Source organism: Salmo salar, chromosome ssa10, assembly GCF_905237065.1.
Source record: "Salmo salar chromosome ssa10, Ssal_v3.1, whole genome shotgun sequence".
NCBI classification, from domain to species: domain Eukaryota; kingdom Metazoa; phylum Chordata; class Actinopteri; order Salmoniformes; family Salmonidae; genus Salmo; species Salmo salar.
The window spans coordinates 15,670,821-15,694,101 of record NC_059451.1 but is presented as its reverse complement, the minus strand read 5'-3'; the positions used below and the strand labels follow the sequence as shown (position 1 = coordinate 15,694,101).

Below are 23,281 nucleotides of genomic sequence, written 5' to 3'. Positions count from 1 at the left end.
ACCGTATTGATTCCTCACTTGATGAACATGTACAGAATAGTCAGTTCCAGCTGTGACAAGCTGATGGAAACACTCTAGCTCTCACAGTCCAGTCCCTAGGCTGGGATGGCCATTCAGTTCCAGGCTAGCAATGATCTGTGCAGTTAGCATTAGCTGTAACGTTAGCAATGAGCTAGCTAGGTAGGTCAACTGACTACATGTACGTTGTGTTAGCTATGTGTTAGACCCAGAAAACTCGATTCACATCTACAAATCTACAAATAACGCTGCTCTGTCTTATTTTCCCATGCAAGGACAATCCCTCTGTAAGCTTCGGATGTGTCCAATTGCCATGAAAGACGCTATTTTGAAAGAAGAAAAAATATCTGTGTGTGGAAACCTCACAAAACCTCACCATTAGGAAATTACATTTTGATCAGATTGCAGGACTTCCTCGGCCGTTCGCAATATCTGAATAATTGATGTTCTGGATTTCATTTTGGATGAGCGTCTACAGTAGATGCTCCTCCTACCTGGCTCACTCTAAGAATATTGGTATGACAGTATATTACCTGGCCTTTTGACCCCATAAGCTCCGTCACTGTCAGTATGGGCTGGTCTGACCCCATGCTCAATCCATGGAAGTGGGTTTCTCCATTAATGAAAAATGGCGGTGTGGTGACGCATTTCTCAAAAGATGGGAAATGTCCTTTAATACTGTGCCATACATTTAGGAACTCACTTTCATTCAACACCTCTGTGTTTGACTGTATATTTTTGACCAAAGCGACCATAATAATAGCTAGGATTAAACAACCACAGCACTGCTGCATTGTTGATCCGTAGACTATATTATTTCATTGCACTTTATACTAGAAAAAGACTTAGCAACGGTTCAGGCATTTATCAACACCTTGAATGCACCTGAGCTACTGCCCTATTCTGAGAGCATTGTACGTCTTTCACCTACACCTACTACAGCATAATACGATTGATTCCACCTAATAGTGCACAAAGAACGAGACAGTCTGGTTGAGGAGAGAGAGATCCTCAGGCTCGCCATCTTCACTGGTAGGTGCCGTTGCCGTGGTAACCAGACGGTCTTGGAGGGAAAGGGTGGTGGAGGAAGAAATAATGCAGCAGTGTTGGTTGCGGGGAGAATCCTAGCTGTATGCTACGCGTGTTCTTTGTTCTGGCCTCACACTCTGCGTAGCCATTCATGGCCTACTTTCACTGTACAGAATGAGTTGGGGACTGTTGGACTGTACCGATATGACTCACCCTGTAAACAATGTAATGATAACGTAATGATAGCGTGAAAATAAACATATATGATGATCATGATAATGCAAATCTTTTACTTACCTACTGTTTTTTGGACTGAAATACATTTATAAACTCAGTAATGTTAGAAACTTAGTAGCCTATTATTATTTGATATTATAATATGATTATTATTAATGAATATATATTAGAATTATTATTATTATATTATATTTGTTTTATTAGTAATATAATTTGTATTATTACTACAGTATCCTTGCTATTAATGGCTAATTATTTAAACATATGACTATAATTAGGACAAACAAGATGGGAGAGGCAACAAAAAGCTTATTTGGCTCCTACAAACCCTCATGGACCTCTGAACTTGAGCCCTTGACTGTTTCAACACGACAAGACAACACAAACCATGATGTCTGCTTGTTTCCTGTCAAACCCAGAACCCCCTTTTCCCTTTTATGCCCACACAACCTTTGAGTCATCGTCCGTCGTCAGGGGACAGTGCTCTTGATTAGCCTTTTTGTTTCGCCTGACTTAGTTCGCTGACTTCACAAGCGCCGGTTGCAGCCAGTGGATGTGGCTCAGACCTTTAGCTCCTATTGTGTTTGCATGACTGGAGAGAGAGAGAGCCTGCAGTACAGAGCTGACTAGCTAATCACAGCACGGCTCGTTCCCCAGCCCACTGCTGCTGAAGGGCATTTATGCTCTAGCGTGGCTAATGTTCAGCCTGACCTTATAGGCATGGAACAAGGCTTTGTTTGCGTTGTGTTTGTTTACATTGTCTAAACATGGGTATTAGTTAATCCTAAACATGGTTATTATGAAAACCCGAAAATGGCCATATATCAGTAAAGGATCATCTTGCCACATTTCTCTATAAAGTGTAGGTGTGTAATGTGTTACTCACAGTAGAGAAGTCGAAGATAGCCTCCCGGGCCAAGGGTTGTGTAAGCTCTGGTTACTGAAGAGCTCAGTGACTTTTAACATGGCACCGTCATAGGATGCCACCTTTCCAACAAGTCAGTGCGCCAAATTTCTGCACTGCTAGAGCTGCCCCGGTCTACTGTAAATGCTGTGAAGTGGAAACGTCTAGAAGCAACAACGGCTCAGCCGCGAAGTGGTAGGCCACATAACCTCACAGAACGGGACTGCCTCGGTTGCAACACTCACTACCGAGTTCCAAACTTCCTCTGGAAGCAACGTCAGCACAATAACTGTTGGTCGGGAGCTTCATGAAATGGGTTTCCATGGCCGAGCTGCCGCACACAAGCCTAAGATCACCATGCACAATACATCGGCATCGGCTGGAGTGGTGTAAAGCTTGCCGTCATTGGACTCTGGAGCAGTGGAAACACGTTCTCTGGAGTGATGAATCACACTTCACCATCTGGCAGTCCAATGGACGAATCTGGATTTGGCAGATGCCAGGAGAACACTACCTGCCCCAATGCATAGTGCCAACTGTAAAGTTTGGTGGAGGAGGAATAATGGTCTGGGGCTGTTTTTCACAGTTTGGGCTAGGCCTCTTAGTTCCCGTGAAGGGAAATCTTAATGCTACAGCATACAATGACATTCTAGACGATTCTGTGCTTCCAACTTCGTGTCAACAGTTTGGGGAAGGCCCTTTGCTGTTTCAGCAAGACAATGCCCCCATGCACAAAGTGAGGTCCATACAGAAATGGTTTGTCGAGATGGTTGTGGAAGAATTTGACTGTCCTGCACAGAACCCTGACCTCAACCCCATCGAACGCCTTTGGGATGAATTGGAACGCTGACTGCAAGCCAGGCCTAATCGCCCAACATCAGTACCCGACCTCACTAATGTTCTTGCAGCTAGCTGAATGGAAACAAGTCCCTGCAGCAATGTTCCAACATCTAGTGGAAAGCCTTCCCAGAAGAGCGGAGGCTGTTATAACAGCAAAAGGAGGACCAACTCCATATTAATGTCCATGATTTTGGAATCAGATGTTTGACGAGCAGGTGTCCAGATATTTTTGATGATGTAGTGTTTTAGTCACTCACTGATAGAAATAAACAGTAATTCAACATCAGATTGTGGTTCTGATTGGAAACTGCACAAGCCAGTTGTGAAGTACGTGTGCCCAGGATAGAGAATATAATATAGAGTTCTGCTACATCGATTACCCCTACCCCCTATTACCCCTTCTGATTGGTTCGCCTTTATTCATCTCATCCTCACTTTTACCACCTTTTCCAGAGCGTGAAAGGGGATTGGCTGTTTCCATAGAAACAGTCTCGAACTGTAGCACTTCGTTGGCAGGCTCGCTAACACTCACACGGCTTCGTCTGAATTATATTCCTCTGGGGGACAATTTCCTCACAGATTACCCAGCATGCATTGCGGCCCCACCAGCAGCAAATAGGACACAACAGAAAGAGCCATGTTGGGGATAAAAAGAGAGAGGAAAAAATGCAAGAGAAATAGCCATCACCTGACATAAATATGTCACCGCAATTAATGCTTTTGCCACAAGGGCAATTAAGATGGAAGGACGTTGAGATAACGTTGAACCGTGAGCCAACTCATGAATATATTCCTTTGATGGAAGAAACCTAATTGGAAAAATCAACCAGCTGTATTGAATTCCCTTAGGACCACAATCCAACACGCCCCCTCAGTACCTACTCCCTATCCAGCATTGCTCAAGCATCAGTGACTGGCCTTCAACAACAGACTGCCACACTGCCTTCAATGCTGTCCGGCAGAATAATGAATGTGTTTCATGTCCCCCACTTTGAAATGATAAAGAGCTGTGTGTTCAAGGCATGGGCATTGATGTGTCCCCATATGTCCACAGCCATTAGATAGACACGCTAAGGCTGCTTTGTGAAAGGCTGGATGCATATCATCACCCGCCTAATTGTAGTAACATACACAGATAACAACGTGTGAGAGAATGTGACTCACTGATGGAAACATTTGGAAAAATACCACCACTCTCATTGCTCCAACCCATTGGATTTTCAGTATTGATTCGCGAGTCTGTATTTGAGTTACATTGATTTTTCCAAGCTTGTGGATGTCCTTTGCATAACAAACTCTGGCCTGACATTCACTTTAAATTAACAGCCATCTGTTCATTACGTAATTACCTAGTTTGCTTGTTGAGAGAGAAATTATGTGATTTGACTTTAGCGGAATAAGGCAACAGAGTACACAGACAGGACAACAAAAGAACGGACCGAGTTCAATCAATCCCACACTTTGGAAAAATAATTGTTGCAATCAAAAAGAGATTTTTTCTGTTTTACCAATAAATATTGTACAATTAATCACATACAAATGTGCATTGATGTTGCGTAATAACAATTCTGTTTTTCTCAATGCAAATCAGATTGAGCTTGAGTATATGCCAGTCCTCTATTTTCTACTATAAAACATTTCAACACGTTCAATCCGATACTACATCAGCCCTATCTCCTCCATTTTGTTCCACTGTGAATTCCCTAAGGAGTGAAAGACAGACACAAGGTAATGAAATGCAGCACTATTCCAGCGGAGGGTTTGCCGCACTGACATTGCCTGTCTGCTCCCAGAGCACCGTGGTCCATAGCATGACCTTTGTGACGCGCCCGAGCCGCCGACGCCCTCCACCGGTAATATCGAAGGGGGCTGGATTGCACCTCCCCCTTATCAACGCTACTGCTGCGGGAAGGGAATCTCATCACTAGGGCTAACAAAGACTGGCGGAGGTCCTTTAGCAATTCAGATGGCTGCACTGTGCAGGAATGAACGTTTGTTCAAGTGAAATGAAGTGTCATCAAAATCCATTGAAATTCATTGAATAAGACTTATCTTTTCTGTATGCCTCGGTTTGTATTCATATGCGGATTTGATGACGAGTAATTCTTCAACAAGTAATATTTCTAACTGTTAATTACCCAAAAAATGTATGCATTTCAATTCTGCGTTATCTTTAATTTCTTTGTTAAAAATAGCAACCATTGTAATTCCATAATAGAGCAGACGATTGCTCTTGCTCTCTCTGAAAAGCAAACATCCTCAAATAGTCAAAATGTCACACCACTTGCCATGCAAGTCTTACACGTAAAAATGATGTGTCAAATTACAGACCCAGGAGAATCACTGTCGCAGTTGTTGTCATCACCAGTCATGAAGAGCAGGAAGGCTTTAATAATGTAAATCTGTCACTGCCGTCGGAGTCTCCATAAAACGCAGAGCGAATGACTGCTACAGGCATTATGCACAAATGCGTACTGGCTTCATTTGGTTTCATTGATGTCAAGGTGACTAGGGATGAAATTGTGAATTTGATTTGCTAGTATAAAATTGCATCAAAGCCACCAGTAGTGAGATTGGAGTCAAATTTGATTTATTGTACCATATATTTATGAAACACTTCCACTCCTTCAAACCTCAGAAAACGGCTCCCTGCAGCCCATTTATGAAAATGGCTGCATTGTTTTTCCTCACTGACAACATTTCTTATCTAGTAAAAAGAGTAACAAATGATCAAATAACATGTGCAGGATTTTAATCTGATCACTCTTTTGTTGCTGAACATTTCCTGCACCACAGGAAGTGCAGATAAGCTTTATGATTTACATAAATTCACTGAAAACCCACACTAACACACAGTTATATTAATAGTATTGCACCTTTCATGTACCCTAATTGTAATAAACTAATAGCTTAACCACTGCTCAAGTAACATTATGGGAGAAACGTTCAAATCCTGTTGCTGCAGGATTACTTTACTGTGAAAATACAGGTCAAATTAAGATCCTACATCTGTACCGCAGAGAAAACGTATGAGTTACAATATGATGTATACACAAATGATGCACAAAAGTTTCAAATGATCAGAAACTATAATAAATACTGTATGCTGCAATGTCATTTTGATATGGTTTTATATTCAACTGCTGTAACCAGCGGTATCAAATACCATAATATTATCCAATATCCGTAACAATCATAGACTCTAAAACCAGATTAATGCGTCGCTTAAACAAACCTCAGAGCAAATTGCCAATATTGAATGGCCACACAGAGAGTGTGTTCAGGCTCGGCCAAGCACAAAGATTGATCAAAACAGAGCTAAACTTGATTTGACAGATGATTAGGTTCTCTGTGTACCATCTGCTGCCAACCTTACACTGCAGAGAGGAGAGAGAAGGGATGTAGCCGGGGGGGCCCATCGCATGTTCTACGTTGTTTATATCGACAATACCGCTCAAAAGTTTGGGGTCACTAAGAAATGTCCTTGTTTTTGAAAGAAAATCCAATTTCTTGTCCATTGAAATAGCATAAAATTGATCAGAAATACAGTGTAAACATTGTTAATGTCGTAAATGTTGTGAGAATGACACAAATATTAATTTTCACAAAGTTTGCTGCTTCAGTGTCTTTAGATATTTTTGTCAATGTTACTATGGAATACTGAAGTATAATTACAAGCATTTCCTAAGTGTCAAAGGCTTTTATTGACAATTACATGAAGTTGATACAAAGAGTCAATATTTGCAGTGTTGACCCTTCTTTTTCAAGACCTCTGCAATCTGTCCTGGCATGCTGTCAATTAACTTCTGGGCCACATCCTGACTGATGGCAGCCCATTCTTGCATAATCAATGCTTGGAGTTTGTCAGAATTTGTGGGTTTTTGTTTGTCCACCCGTCTCTTGAGGATTGACCACAAGTTCTCAATGGGATTAAGGTCTGGGCCATGGACCCAAAATATCGATGTTTTGTTCCCCGAGCACTTAGTTGTCACTTTTGCCTTATGGCAAGGTGCTCCATCATGCTGGAAAGGCATTGTTCGTCACCAAACTGTTCCTGGATGGTTGGAAGAAGTTGCTCTCGGAGGATGTGTTGGTACCATTCTTTATTCATGGCTGTGTTCTTAGGCAAAATTGTGAGTGAGCCCACTCCCTTGGCTGAGAAGCAAACCCAAACATGAATGGTCTCATGCATGACACAGGACTGATGGTAGCGCTCACCTTGTCTTCTCCGGAAGACAAGGTGCCCCAAACAATGCCCCAAACAATTGGAAAAGGGATACATCAGAGAAAATGACTTTACCCCAGTCCTCAGCAGTCCAGTCCCTGTACCTTTTGCAGAATATCAGTCTGTCCCTGATGTTTTTCCTGGAGAGAAGTGGCTTCTTTGCTGCCCTTCTTGACACCAGGCCACCCTCCAAAAGTCTTCACCTCAGATGCACTCACACCTGCCTGCTGCCATTCCTGAGCAAGTTCTGCACTGGTGGTGCCCCGATCCCACAGCTGAATCAACTTTAGGAGACGGTCCTGGCGCTTGCTGGACTTTCTTGGGCGCCCTGAAGCCTTCTTCACAACAATTGAACCGCTCTCCTTGAAGTTCTTGATGAGCCGATAAATGGTTGATTTAGGTGCAATCTTACTGGCAGCAATATCCTTGCCTGTGAAGCCCTTTTTGTGCAAAGCAATGATGACAGCACGTGTTTCCTTGCAGGTAACCATGATTGACAGAGGAAGAACAATGATTCCAAGCACCACCCTCCTTTTGAAGCTTCCAGTCTGTTATTCGAACTCAATCAGCATGACAGAATGATCTCTGTTTTTATTGCTTCTTTAATCAGAACAACAGTTTTCAGCTGTGCTAACATAATTTCAAAAGGGTGTTCTAATGATAAATTAGCCTTTTAAAAAGATAAACTTGGATTAGCTAACACAACGTGCCATTGGAACACAGGAGTGATGGTTGCTGATAATGGGCCTCTGTACGCCTATGTAGATATTCCATTACAAATCAGCCGTTTCCAGCTACAATAGTCATTTAGAACATTAACAATGCCTACACTGTAAGGGGTGCGTACTGGCGGCAGAGAAGTCAGGCGCAGAAGAGCACTGGCCCAGGAGAGCACTGTGTTTACAACGGCGCAGTTTAATAATAAAAAACACTGGAAACAGAACAATAAATCAATGGGTACAAAACCCGTCGCACCCCAGAAAAACATGCACAAGCACTTACAAACAAACAATTCCGGACAAGGACATGGGGGGAACAGAGGGTTAAATACACAACATGTAATGATGGAATTGAAACCAGGCGTGTGGGAAGAAAAGACAAAACAAATGGAAAATGAAAAGTTGATCGATGATGGCTAGAAGACCGGCGATGCCGACCGCCAAACGCCGCCCGAACAAGGAGAGGAACGAACTTCGGCGGAAGTCGTGACATACACTGTATTTCTGATCAATTTAATGCTATTTTAATGGACAAAAAATGTGCTGTTCTTTCAAAAACAAGGACATTTCTAAGTGACCCCAACCTTTTGAACGGTAGTGTATGTATGGAGGAGCCCTGAGCATCTCTTTTTATCTATGTTGTTTTTATCTATGTGCTGTATGAGTATCAAATGTGAAATAAAACGGGCAGTTTTCCTATAAATGATTCTGCAAAGACACAATGGAATAGCCTTATAATAGGAAATGCATGATATGCCAGAGTTTGCCAAGAAGCTAACCTCCACACCACACTAACCTTCAATCTCACTTGTTTCTCCTTCCTTGCAGGGACCACAACACTGCCTGAAGATGGCGAACTCCACGGCTTCCTATGACCAGCTGGTCTACCAGGTGGAAGCTCTCCGCCAGGAGAACTCCCATCTGCGTAGAGAGCTGGAGGACAACTCCAACCACCTGTCTAAGCTTGAGAACGAGACCACCGACATGAAGGTGAGAGAGGGCAAAGGGATGACCCCAGGGCTATGGGAGAAATAATAATAGGATGAGATTTGAGTGTTGATTTGATGTCGCAAAGGTAGAAGTTCAACCATTGCATTGACCTTATAGTTTGTTATTTCGTTGCATATAGACCAAAGATTTTAAAATGTTTAAGACACAGATGATTAAGTGTTGCTAAGATAAAGTGTTGCTTTGGTTTCTAAAAGACAATGTTTTCATTTTGGAATTTCTCTATGCCTACAGATGTAGGCTCTTAATGTGATCACCATGTTGCAGGAGCTTTCCTGCAATGCATGAAATGTAAAACCTGTAGTGTATTTCAGGTTTTAAAAAGGCTTCTGATGTTTGTAATTTCCACATTGAAATTTCAGACGATTCTCCCTTACGAAAAATCTATCAACCACTACATAAATGTCCATTAATTATAATCCACATAATTCACATTTCCTGTTGCTGCAGGATTATTCTCCTGCAGTAGCAAACAGGCTCAAATTAAGATGTAGGATCCTTCCCTCCATTTTGTCAAGTCGTGGCTAATAGCATGATTGAGACACAGATAGGACGTATTCCAATTCAAAATCCACTCAGTTCTGCCTGAGATGGATAGAGTTCAGCCCCAATTCTGAAGGATGCTGTAGGCTTCATGTAACTCCTTCACTAGTGACCCGGTTTCTCTCCTGAGTGACTGGAGACGCTAATGCTTCATGGCTAGCATCCCTAGCCTAGATAGACGAGGCACTGGGCCACACTTGAATCATTCCTCTTTCTGCACGGATCCATCCAGTTGTCTTTGTTACAGTAATGATGCCAGCAGGGATTGAGACAAGCTGCTGAGGAAGAAGGAAATCATTAGACCATTCAGCCCATAAGATGTTTTCTAATTATAGATTTTTTGGCTGTTTGAAATCCCTGCGTGTCTGACAGGATAGTCATTTTCTTCCCCTCTGTGGCCAATCCTCTCCCTGGATTCCAGGAAAGAATCCGCTTCAAGTTTCTGTCACACCATGTGTCATTGCAAGGAGGGTTTACTGTTTGGGATCCGTCTGTCTCTCAACAAAACGGTTGGCCTGTATAGACATTCATCATAATATGATATCTGTGTGGATTAATATGATCGGGATCAGATGAAGATTAAATGGCACACCCCGACTCTCAGTGTGTACCATTTAATCTCCTGCAGAACATTGCAGAGTCCTTGCGTTACCTCAGGAATAAATCAGCTCGATCCTGCATAATCACCCAGCTCTTGTTACTTTTACTTCAAATCAAACTGTGTTATTTGGAAAATGATTTCCTTCTTCAAAAGACAGAGAGGAAAGCTGATGAAAGAGATAGTAAGGACTTCTGCCTTGGCATATTTTATTCACAGGGAGGAATAGACCTATTGGTTCTCTACTGGCTCTGAATAGAGATTTGTTTTCCCAATGATGTGCCATCATTTGAAAATGGAGAGAAGAAACCATAGACCCATTTCATTGCTTTGTCGTGCTACTTCTGACCCAATAGACACTCTCAATGTCAGGGGAGTTTGGATTACTGGTAGAATTAGGGACCATCCCAAGAGGGGTGGAATCAGGGTTTCCATTGTACTTTAGAATGGCTTTAGCCTAAATTCTGTGTACTGTGGACTACCACTAAAATACTGTGCACCTGATTCTGAGAGGCATGAGCAGAAAGGTCAAAACACGTAACATAATCTGGTTATTAAAAAAGCCCCACTCATCCTTCTTTCATAATGAATTATTTCAAATCAAAATTTACGAAATGAACAACAAAACATACCGAAATACGATTTCTCCGTTCCATAGCTGCAGCCAGCAACATCAATCATAGTCTTGATAGTTCTCAATCTGAAACTGTAATCATAGGTGCCAACCCCAATGCACGTGGGTTTGTCCTATTACTCCTCTGGCACATGTGCCCAGATGCTGAGCACAGCTGGATAATCCCCAGCTAAAGCCTTTATATTCCTGAGGTCGGCTTTAGCTAACAGCAGAAAACCAAGATTCTCTGTAGAGAGCTCACACTGCCGGATACTGGTGGCAAACAGACCGAAGCGTCCATCTGGGAAAAAAACAAAGAAAATGTATATTTTCCAGTAAGAGGACATTCATTCGAAGAAAGGCTGTGATTTCAGGCAAGCTATGACATCTTACGAGAGGATAAAAAGGAGAGGAGAGGAATAGGAGGCAGATACAGTGTTTTCACTGCTTGGTTTATTTCCTCTCTAGGTCATCAGAGACCCAACAGGTTGTGACTCTTTTTTTGGTTTTTACTGTGGCCACAACAGCATTTTCAGTTGACACAGTAATTATGAATTGCTTTCTCCACTCTAGGGGGTATTGAAGGGCCTGCAGAATAAACTGGAGCTGGAGGCTGGCACTTTGGCCTCCTCAGGGAGGACTGACGTGCTGGATCAGCTCAAAGGTACGTCTGATGTTTTCCATCTATTTTCTCACCTTTTAATGTCTGTCTTGCATTAAACTGATATTGTACACAGCTCATTCAATAATAGGCTATTTCAATGGTTCATTAAAAAAAATCTCTCTTTCTCTCTCAGAGTTGCACATGGACCTGACCAACTACTATGAGCTGAAGTACCAGCCGCACAATCTGCGCGTCCTCCCGGACAGTCTAGCCAGTCTGGCAGCTCAGTCGAGTGACATGGACGATCGTCTGGCCTGCTTGCCTCCCTCCTCCTCCAGAGCCAGGAGCCCCCTACGGCCTACATCCCGCCAGAGCTCCTCTCTGTCAGGGGAGGGCACGGCCGTGCATCCTGGACACCCCCACCTCATGGATGGAGCCCTGGCCAAAGCCATGCTGGGAGACGGACGTATCACGGCCCAGCATCTGGAAGACCTCTACAAAGAGAGGTAAGCGCTTTGCCATTGTTCAATCAGATGCATGTATTACTTGTAATGCTGCCTTAAACATCATCATTCACTGTAAATCTGTAGTCCCCCCCCACCCTAAAAAAGGTGAGGTACTATGAATCCCCAGTGATGTTGCGGATGGTAGTCTATGTGTTAAGGGTTTGTGTGGCTGTGTGTGTTCCAGGGCTATGCTGGTGAGTGAGATAGACAAGGAGGAGAGGGAGCGTCACTGGTACTACAGCCAGCTCCAGGGCCTGTCTCAGCGGCTGAACCAACTGCCACGCATCGACACGGTGAGAGCAAACTCAATATACTTTAAAATGCCTAAAACCAAATTTAAACTGTGTAGAAATTAGAATGGACCTACATTCATAGTTTCTTGACTGTGTCCAGCTCGTTAATAATCAGGGAATGAAAGCTAAACAGTCAGGGAGCATTTGAAAATTACAAAACCGATGGATAGAGGACTACTTTTTGACAATTTTGACAGCGAGGAAATATAACCAATTTTCAGTGCGGTGCTCCGGACCTTGTTGAAGACCGAATGAATGAGTGTGACACCCCTGGTTTACATAGATATACAAAAAAAAATGTTTTGTTGGTGTGCTCATTGTCATGAAATCAACTCATTATTGTTTAAACAGGTGCGCAGGTGAGATTCAGCAGAGAAACTAGCAACCATTTTGTTTCAAAATTGATTCTTGTGTTGCATGGGAACTAACCTCCTCTTCCTTATCTTCATAGTTCTCCATACAGATGGACCTCATTCGCCAGCAGCTGGAGTTCGAGGCGCAGCAGTTGCGTTCTGTCATGGAGGAACGCTTCGGAACCAGCGATGAAATGGTCCAGCGGACTCAGGTAAGGAGAAGGACTCTGCCAAGTCTGTCTCTGGAATGGCAACACAGACAGTGACATTTGGCAGCTGCTGTCAAAGCATTCACTTACATTATCGAGTGTGGTCCTTCTTCCTGAAACGTGTTTGGGATGCAACAGATGGCCCAGTTCGCCCTGCATATCCACACACAGTTGACATGTAAAACCGCAGAAATTAAAACTGTGCTGTTATGGAGGGTGTTGTACAATGTTTGTCACCTCACAAAATGTCTGCGGCGACTAAAGTCTCTCGCTCTCTCACTTGCTCATCCCTCTCTCTGTCTCCCCTCGCAGATCCGTGTGGCTCGTCTGGAACAGCTAGAGAAAGAGCTACAGGAGGCCCAGGAGTCCAGAGGCACCCAGGAGAAGAACCTGTGTGAGGTGAAATAAACAACACACACACACACACACACACACACACACACACGAGATACAGGTAAAACAAAGGGCCTTGTGTTGACTGTCCAACAGAGGCAGCACAGATGAATTGGTTTTCTGAAGTAGATACATAAAACTTCAACTGCAGAGGTCGTTATGAACAATGAATACACACAGAGATTGAGACAAGGTAGATCCTCCTGTGTTCTGTTTTCACAAAATGATTTTGTACTGTAAAACATGAAAGATGACAAGGATTAGTTTCCCTCCAATGTGATTTATTTCACATTGTCCCTCGCCTCAGCAACTGTCGGTGAATTTAAATCATATTGTCAGTTTTCCTCGTCCTGTGAATGGTTTAATATTTCCCTCTCTAATTCCTCTCCTGTGTCTTGTCAGCACTGCGCTGAATGTTTTATAGGTGCTTTGAGGCTATGCGATCACTAGGGGTCCTGTACACAAACAGGCGCAGTGCCACACTGCTGCCTTCAACCCTGACACATGCTGAAACTGAGTGATGTTTGACGTGTCTTCAAGAAGTATCTTTATTGATGATTTGGGAGAGCACGCAGGCACACCACCATATTGGATTTAAAATAAATGTTTAATGCTATGCAGGGGCGCAGGCAGAAATCTGTTGATGGCAGGGCCAGAAAAGAAATGTAGGTGGGGCAAAATTTGGGCACTCAAATCATCATTAAATGATCATAAAAGCATAGCCGACCTTATGCCCTACTGTAATCGATCACACACAACAAACCATCTAACATGTGATTTCGCGTTACAGACCAAATAGTCTCGTAGGCCTACATAAACCCATGACTTGCATTTAACATGCGACTCACATAGACCTACACGCAGGCATATAAATAACCATAGACATATAATTAATAGACAATGAGACTATAATATAATGCCCTTATATAACAGTAATGATTGCAATAGGCTTGGCAACCTCTCACTGGCTCAGATACCAGGAGATAGTAGGCTAGGCTAGGCTAGGCTAGGCGGCCACAAATGTAAGCATTTAACACTAGGAGAGCCGAGAGTGTCATATTGACTAAAAACAAATGTACTTTTTTAGCAGTTTAAAGAGGACACGTCATTTTTTTCATGCCCATCAAACCTGTGAAGCTGATGATGACCCGTCGAAACTACACCGAAACCAATTTCACACATAACAATAGAGTTAGCCTAAAGACAAGATTAAATTGACAATAGTTTGATGGGTAAGAATATTATCAATTGTTATATTGTATATGAAGAATTTAATGAACAGTGAAGCTTGGAATTGACACAGAGGCAGGGAAATGAATTGGAGCGCCAAAAAGGGTATTTTGCAAATTCTCCTACAGTTGCAAGCAGGTAAGATGTTTTGATGTCTATAAAGTGACAGAAAGAGCAGACTGTTAGAATGTTCATTTTCAAAAGACACGTCATTGGCCCGAAGGGGGTGTCCAAAGAGGCCTGTTTAGTGTTAATCACTGGCACGGAGGCCAATTAAAGTAGACCCGTTTTGCATTAGACATCATCAAAGGAAACTTAAATTATAGCCTAGCAGTATGCTAATACACATAAAACTAGGCCATAGCCTATATAGACTAAAACAGTGGTCACCAACCTTTTCTTAACCAAGATCACTTTATGAGTCAAAATGCAAGCAGAGTGCATTTCTCTGCTGGGTGTGGGAGATGGAGTGAGCCTACAATGTATTGTCTGATATCAATGAAATGATCAATAGCCTATAGGGCCTAACTACAGGTCAGTTTTACCCCCCCCCAATAAATAATAAATAAATGATAGGCTATTTATGTTGACTGGAAATAAATATTGTTTCATGCATTTGCCTATTTTCATATACAGTATAGTAAGAGATGTAGAGTCCCTTATATTTTTCAAAACTCAATTCTCAAGCTAGGCTATATGATAACACTGGTAATAGGTCAGTTGTTGTAGCTAGGCTATATAATAACACTGGTAATAGGTCAGTTGTTGTAGCTAGGCTATATGATAACACTGGTAATAGGTCAGTTGTTGTAGCTAGGCTATATAATAACACTGGTAATAGGTCAGTTGTTGTAGCTAGGCTATATGATAACACTGGTAATAGGTCAGTTGTTGTAGCTAGGCTATATAATAACACTGGTAATAGGTCAGTTGTTGTAGCTAGGCTATATGATAACACTGGTAATAGGTCAGTTGTTATAGCCTGTTACTTGAAAAGCACATCGGAGCATAAGTTGAAATAACTCGTTTATTTTTTCTGTATCTTTTTTTATTTCACTGGACTGATGGTCATGTTTCAGTGGAGGGAGCTTTCATGATTTCTAACTGTGTTGAATAAAAACAGCTCTGTAGTGCTGATCATTGTCTCTGAATGTACTGAAACTGTCTTTAAATCCCTCCATTAGATCAATGCAATCAGTCATTGATATAGAGGGTGGAGGCCATTCATGGCGAAATCACTGATATCAAATAACTTGGCAAATGCTCCAACATTCTCGTCTATACACGGCCTCTTGAAAAAAGTCTCAGTGAGCGATTGCTACTGTTTACTGCACTTGGTATCTATCAGTGCAAAGTGACACGTGCCAGAACCCTGCCATTATTTTGAAATTGATACGCTTTACATATTCAAATTCATTACCTAGGCCTAAATCAAATGAATTGTATGTACAGCACTCGATTTTGTGTCCTAAAAGAGTGTCCTGAAAGACATCTGCCAAATAAAATGTATTACTATTATTGTCAATATATATCCCTTTCGTTTTCCCAGCACCCCCTTCTGATTGCTATGAATTCTATCTGACGGTGAATGCATGTTTAGACCAATGCTTGAGTTGGGTACCGGTTGCGTTTATATTTAGGTGCAGGAACTCCTCAATACTTTTGAGCTAATATTCTATAGGATGTGCCGGGTACTCAGTTCCAGTGAGCTCCTGCCCAAGTCAAGTAAAGACACATCATGTCCCGTTTAGAACACTGACAGGGAAAGAATAAAAATGTAATAAAAATGATTTATGTATATTACCCAATCTGATTGGATGGGCCTGGCTCCCCATGTCTACGCCTGATAAACCACAAGCTGCTCCAGTTCATTTAATATTGATGAGAAACACAGATGAGATCATTTTGTTTTCGGTTGAAAAGCAACACTCGATAATTGTGAATTTGAAAACGGTAATTAACTGGTTACACCAGGTTTGGACATTTCAAGGTGTTAAATTAGTCCATCTTCATATATTTATTCACATAATCAGTTATTTGTAGTTTTACTTGAGGGGGTTCCACTTCGGGTTAATTAATTATGAACTAGTTTAAATAAATCATTGTAGACAATTCGATTGAGGCAATTTCATAATTTATCAGATTCAACCTGGGCGAATGTTTGGCCTAGAAAAACAGGGATGAACAAAAAAAGATCTGTTGGTTAACCCGAACAATATATTGTACATTTTTTGAAGTGACAGTTTGATTGGGTCTTAGTACTATTCTGTTATCAGTTCAAACTAAAATTCTAATACAGAATCACCTGTTTTACACAAGTATAATATTTTATTAGTATTTTTCTGTATATGCCAATGATGTTTATTCCATCTTATATGGCTTTTTATGAGGGGTTAATGCTTGAACATATGATTCTAATAAGGACAGTGCACTGTGTCTGTATACAGAATACCTATTATACAGTAGGATCTAATCTAATCCTGTAGAGTGTGGAATGCTATTATCTTGTAATATACTGAAAATCCAATTTTATATTAACCTTGAGGTGACTGAGCTTAGCTGCTGCACTGCGCAGCAGGCCCAGCCGTATCTCTCTCTCTCTCTATCCCCCTCACCTTGTGTTGCTCTCTGCCTGTGCTCTCCAGTGCTGCCGTGCTGCTATGCAGAACGCAGGCTTTACCCCTCTTTAGTTCGGCTCCAATTGGTCGCTCCTCCCAGAAAGTATAGAGTTGCTTAGGGACTGCAAACTTGGCAAAGAAGGGAGGTGTGTTTTGGTTGAACTAAAACAACGTTACCTGGGTCCCAGACTGGCCCGTCTATGTGTCTGTGTTTCTGTCTGTGGGTGTTCTATAGGAGAATAGCATCAAGCTCTATAGTACCAGGATGCAGGGAGAATGAGAAATAAAAGGGGCTACAACAAAGATTTCTTAATGTCCAACTAGCTTTCTCTGGCCTTAACCTTGTTCTGAATACCTCCAAAACAAAGGTTTGGTAAGAAGAATGCCCCTCTCCCCACTGGTGTGATTACTACCTCTGAGGGTAGTCACCTCATTATAGTAATTAGGAGTATGGCTAGACAGTATACTGTCCTTCTCTCAGCACATACCAAAGCTGCAGGGTAAGGTAAAATCTAGAGTTGGTTTCCTCTATCGTAATCGCTCCTCTTTCAAACTATCCCTGATTCAGATGACCATCCTACCCATGCTAGATTACAGAGATGTAATTTATAGATCGGCAGGTAAGGGTGCTCTCGAGCGGCCATCAGATTTGCCACCAATGTTCCTTATAGGACACATCACTGCACTCTATACTCCTCTGTAAACTGGTCATCTCTGTATACGCATTGCAAGACCCACTGGTTGAAGCTTATTTATAAAACCCTCTTAGGCCTCACTCCCTCCATCTGAGATACCTACTGCAGCCCTCATCCTCCACATACAACACTCGTTCTGCCAGTCACATTCGGTTAAAGGTCCCCAAAGCACACACATCCCTGGGTCGCTCCTCTTTTCATGTCACGTCCTCACCATAGTAAGAGGTTATTTTCTATGGCAGAGTAGGTCAGGGCGTATTTCTATGTTTAAGTTCTAGTTTTTCTATTTATATGTTTTTTTGGGGGGGGTTGATCTCCAATTGGAGGCAGCTGGTCCTCGTTGTCTCTAATTGGAGATCGTATTTAAGTAGGGGTTTTTCTTCCTGGGTTTTTGTGGGTTATATATATGTTATATATATTTTGAGTAGTGTTTGTTTCTCTCTGCGTCACGGTTTGTTGTTTTGTCATTTCAGTTATTTATGTATTGCAAGGTTTCACGGATTAAATAAAAATGTGGAACTACAACCACGTCTGCTCCTTTCGACAGCCGTGACATTTCAGTTCGCTGCAGCTAGCGACTGGAACGAGCTGCAAAAAACACTCAAACTGGACAGTTTTATCTCCATCTCTTCATTCAAAGACTCAATCATGGACACTCTTACTGACAGTTATGGCTGCTTCTTGTGATGCATTGTTGTCTCTACCTTCTTGCCCTTTGTGCTGTTGTCTGTGCCCAATAATGTTGGTACCAAGTTTTGTGCTGCTGTAACCGATGTTAGCGGTTGTGCGCGCTAATAGCGTTTCAATCAGTGACGTCACTAGCTCTGAGACTTGAAGTAGGGTTTCCCCTTGCGTTGCAAGGGCCGCGGCTTTTGTGGCTCGATGGGTAACGATGCTTCGTGGGGTGTCAGTTGGAACCAATGTAACAGTGTAGGTTCTGTCCCTCTCTTCGCCCCAACCTGGGCTCGAACCAGGGACCCTTGCACACATCAACAACTGACACCCCACGAAGCATCGTTACCCATCGCGCCACAAAAGCCGTGGCCCTTACAACGCAAGGGGAAACCCTATTTCAAGTCTCAGAGCGAGTGACGTCACTGATTGAAACGCTATTAACGCGCACCACCGCTAACTAACTAGCCATTTCACATCGGTTACACTGCTACCATGTTGTGCTGCTGCCATGTTGTGTTGCTGCCATGCTATGTTGTCGTCTTAGGTCTCTCTTTATGTGGTGTTGTGGTGTCTCTCTTGTCGTGATGTGTGTTTTGTCCTATATTTTTATTTTAATCCCAGCCCTCGTTCCCGCAGGAGGCCTTTTGCCTTTTGGTAGGCTGTCACTGTAACTGACTTGCCTAGTTTTTTTTTATACACAATAGACACATTGTTCTATGTTTTTCAGGGCTATTGTCATCCATCTTGTAGCACACAGCAGGTTCCTGGTCAATACATTGTAAGCTATTGATTATGTATTTGAACTGCGACAATTAATGGGGTAAAAGCTACTGCAGATTCAATCCATCAAAACACAGACACATTTAGCGTGGTTGTCTTGTTATTGGCGCGATATAACACTTTATTTCTAACATGGAGCTATTCAAGACAAGCATATGTCTATAGCCCTCCCCCTTTGTCTGAGAGTGAGTCTTTGGTGTGATCAGGCACAGGCTCACACACACACACACACACACACACACACACACACACACACACACCCTGCAGCACCATGGGTTACCATGGTGATGGGTTGGGAGGATAAAAGAGTGGATAGATATTCTCTGATGATTTGTGATGTAGCCAATTGGTATATTGAATGTAAATGGGGTGCCTCTGTATGCTTGGAGTGTGCAGCTGGTACCTGATGAAGAGTATGTCTGTCTGCAGGGCCAAGATATTATAGAGTTGAAATTAAATGAGCTGAAATTAAATGTATTTATACAGTGCCTTCAAAGTATTCCCACCGCTTTGTCCACATTTTGTTGTATTACAGCCTGAATATAAAATGGATTACACATTGAGATTTTTAGTCACTGGCCTACACACAATTTTTTAGACATTTTTACAAATTAAAAATTAAAAGCTGAAATTGGGTCAATAAGTATTCAACCCCTTAATTATGTCAAGCCTTAAATTCAGGAGTAAAAATATGCTTAACAAGGCACAATAAGATGCATGGACTGTGTGCAATAAGTGTTTAACATGATTTTTTAAATCATTACCTCATCTATGTACCCAACGCATACAATTCTCTGTAAGGTTCATTAGTTGAGCAGTGAATTTTAAACACAGATTCAACCACAAAGACCAGGGATGTTTTCCAATGGTCGCAAAGAAGGGCACCTAGAAAAAGCAGACATTGAATATCCATTTGAGCATGGTGAAGTTATTAATTACACTTTGGATGGTGTATCAATACTACCCGTCACTACAAAGATACAGGCGTCCTTCCTAACTCAGTTACCAGAGAGGAAGGAAACAGATCAGGGATTTGACCCGTTACAGAGTTTCATATTGTAGTTCCCCCACAATAAAAACCTAATTGACAAGAATGAAGCCTGTACAGAATAAAAAATATTCCAAAACATTCATTCTGTTTGCAACAAGGCACTAAAGCACCATTTCACAGACTTGTAATCATTAAGGACTAGACCGTTTTTCAGGATAAAAAATAAATGAAATAGAAAACCTGGTGCAGTCTGCTTTCCACCAAACACAGGGAGATTAATTCACCTTTCAGTAGGACAATAACCAAAAACACAAGGCCAAATCTACACTGGAATGTCTTACCAAGAAGACAGTGACTGTTCCTGAGTGGCCGAGTTACAGTTTTGACTTAAATCTACTTAAATCTATGGCAAGACCTGGAAATGGTTGTCAAGCAATGATCAACAACCAATTTGACAAAGTTTAAAGAATTTTAGAGACTTACCCAGAAAGAATTACAGCTGTAATCCCTGCCAAATGTACTTCTACAAAGTATTAACTCAGGGTGTGAATCCTTATTTATTGTTACATTTTAAATAAATGTTTCATTATGGGCTATTGTGTGTAGATGGGCGAGAATTTAATCCATTTTAAATTCAAGTTGTAACAACAAAATGTGGAATAAGTCAAGGGGTATGAATACTTTCTGAAGTCACTGTAGCTGTTAGTGGTCTATTGACAATAACATCTCACTCTGGTGTTCACTTCAGGGGGTTTTGATGCTGACTACTAAATACTTAGGATGGAACAGAAAATTTAGAACATTGTTTTTTAACTTGTATGAAATTCCAATGATCTACCAATGCCAGCAGCTGCATACATTTCTTATTTATTTAGGCCTACCTATCAGGTATAATTATATTTGTACAATAATTCATGAGATACTAGCTAACATACTGTGAATAAATAATGTATCAATCTTTCCATTCAAATGGCATTATTTCAAAATGAAGTCTGTTAGACCAAAGAAACATATACAAATGGGAATTATAGAATCATTTATATACAGTGGGGGGGGAAAGTATTTGATCCCCTGCTGATTTTGTATGTTTGCCCACTTACAAAGAAATGATCAGTCTATAAATGTAATAGTAGGTTTATTTGAACAGTGAGAAACAGAATAACAACAAAAAAATCCAGAAAAACGGATGTCAAAAATGTTATAAAATGATTTGCATTTTAATGAGGGAAATAAGTATTTGACCCCTCTGCAAAACATGACTTAGTACTTGGTGGCAAAACCCTTGTTGGCAAACACAGAGGTCAGACGTTTCTTGTAGTTGGCCACCAGGTTTGCACACATCTCAGGAGGGATTTTGTCCCACTCCTCTTTGCAGATCTTCTCCAAGTCATTAAGGTTTCGAGGCTGACGTTTGGCAACTCGAATCTTCAGCTCCCTCCACAGATTTTCTATGGGATTAAGGTCTTGAGACTGGCTAGGCCACTCCAGGACCTTAATGTGCTTCTTCTTGAGCCACTCCTTTGTTGCCTTGGCCGTGTGTTTTGGGTCATTGTCATGCTGGAATACCCATCCACGACCCATTTTCAATGCCCTGGCTGAGGGAAGGAGGTTCTCACCCAAGATTTGATGGTACATGGCCCCGTCCATCGTCCCTTTGATGTGGTGAAGTTGTCCTGTCCCCTTAGCAGAAAAACACCCCCAAAGCATAATGTTTCCACCTCCATGTTTGACGGTGGAGATGGTGTTCTTGGGGTCATAGGCAGCATTCCTCCTCCTCCAAACACGGCGAGTTGAGTTGATGTCAAAGAGCTCCATTTTGGTCTCATCTGACCACAACACTTTCACCAGTTGTCCTCCGAGTCATTCAGATGTTCATTGACAGACTTCAGACGGGCTTGTATATGTATTCTTGAGCAGGGGGACCTTGTGGGCGCTGCAGGATTTCAGTCCTTCACGGCATAGTGTGTTACCAATTGTTTTCTTGGTGACAATGGTCCCAGCTGCCTTGAGATCATTGACAAGATCCTCCCGTGTAGTTCTGGGCTGATTCCTCACCGTTCTCATGATCATTGCAACTCCACAAGGTGAGATCTTGCATGGAGCCCCAGGCCGAGGGATATTGACAGTTCTTTTGTGTTTCTTCCATCTGCGTATAATCGCACCAAAAGTTGTCACCTTCTCACCAAGCTGCTTGGCGATGGTCTTGTAGCCCATTCCAGCCTTGTGTAGGTCTACAATCTTGTCCCTGACATCCTTGGAGAGCTCTTTGGTCTTGGCCATGGTGGAGAGTTTGGAATCTGATTAATTGATTGTTTCTGTGGACAGGTGTCTTTTTTACAGGTAACAAGCTGCGGTTAGGAGCACTCCCTTTAAGAGTGTGCTCCTAATCTCAGCTCGTTACCTGTATAAAAGACACCTGGGAGCCAGAAATCTTTCTGATTGAGAGGGGGTCAAATACTTATTTCCCTCATTAAAATGCAAATCAATTTATAACATTTTTGCCATGATTTTTCTGGATATTTTTGTTGTTATTCTGTCTCTCACTGTTCAAATAAACCTACCATTAAAATTATAGACTGATCCTTTCTTTGTCAGTGGGCAAACATACAAAACCAGCAGGGGATCAAATACTTTTTTCCCCCACTGTACAAAGATTTTGTTCTAATTTACATAACCTTTAGGATTGATCCATACATCTCTACGTATTTTAGAGATTTAGTCTGCAATTAATAACAGAATACATTTTCTCAAGGGCACTTGGGGACTGTCTGAAAGTTCAAAGCAAACAGCCTTCTATTGACTTTCTATGCTGCAAAACAAGAAATAATGCACGTTACTTGACCCTCATTTACATGAAGCGTCTTAAAACCATTGCCATTTCCTATCCCTTTCTGTATTTGCAGATCTCAAGCTGTGAAACAGAAAACGCATCGTCTTCTTCTGCGATTGATGCACAAGGAGATGGAAGCAAAGTAAGGGCACCGTTACATATTTAGTATGATGAATGTCGGTTCAGATGTACAATGCAGTTTTGCATTACTGGCTTTGCATTATCTAGATGAATATTTGTTTAGGTGGACAATAATGGTCCCATTGCCCTGCCATGTGTAGCAAAAGTAGAGCTTACATGCATATGATATTATCCAACCACCATTTTCCGATTCGTTGGTCATGCATGTCAATGTTATAATATCAAACAT

The 23,281-nt window shown here is 41.8% G+C and overlaps 1 protein-coding gene across 1 annotated transcript in view; it reads left to right on the top strand.

The window, feature by feature from the left end:
• The window catches only part of apc2 (APC regulator of WNT signaling pathway 2), a 38,952-nt gene that overhangs the window by 3,282 nt on the left and 12,389 nt on the right, over window positions 1-23,281 (top strand). Inside the window, exons 2-8 of the mRNA XM_014216037.2 lie at window positions 8,801-8,962; window positions 11,308-11,398; window positions 11,532-11,844; window positions 12,029-12,137; window positions 12,589-12,702; window positions 13,012-13,098; window positions 22,985-23,053. Of these exons, the coding sequence (XP_014071512.1) occupies window positions 8,822-8,962; window positions 11,308-11,398; window positions 11,532-11,844; window positions 12,029-12,137; window positions 12,589-12,702; window positions 13,012-13,098; window positions 22,985-23,053 (924 nt within the window). The 5' untranslated portion in view covers window positions 8,801-8,821. The remainder of the gene's footprint in view (window positions 1-8,800; window positions 8,963-11,307; window positions 11,399-11,531; window positions 11,845-12,028; window positions 12,138-12,588; window positions 12,703-13,011; window positions 13,099-22,984; window positions 23,054-23,281) is intronic.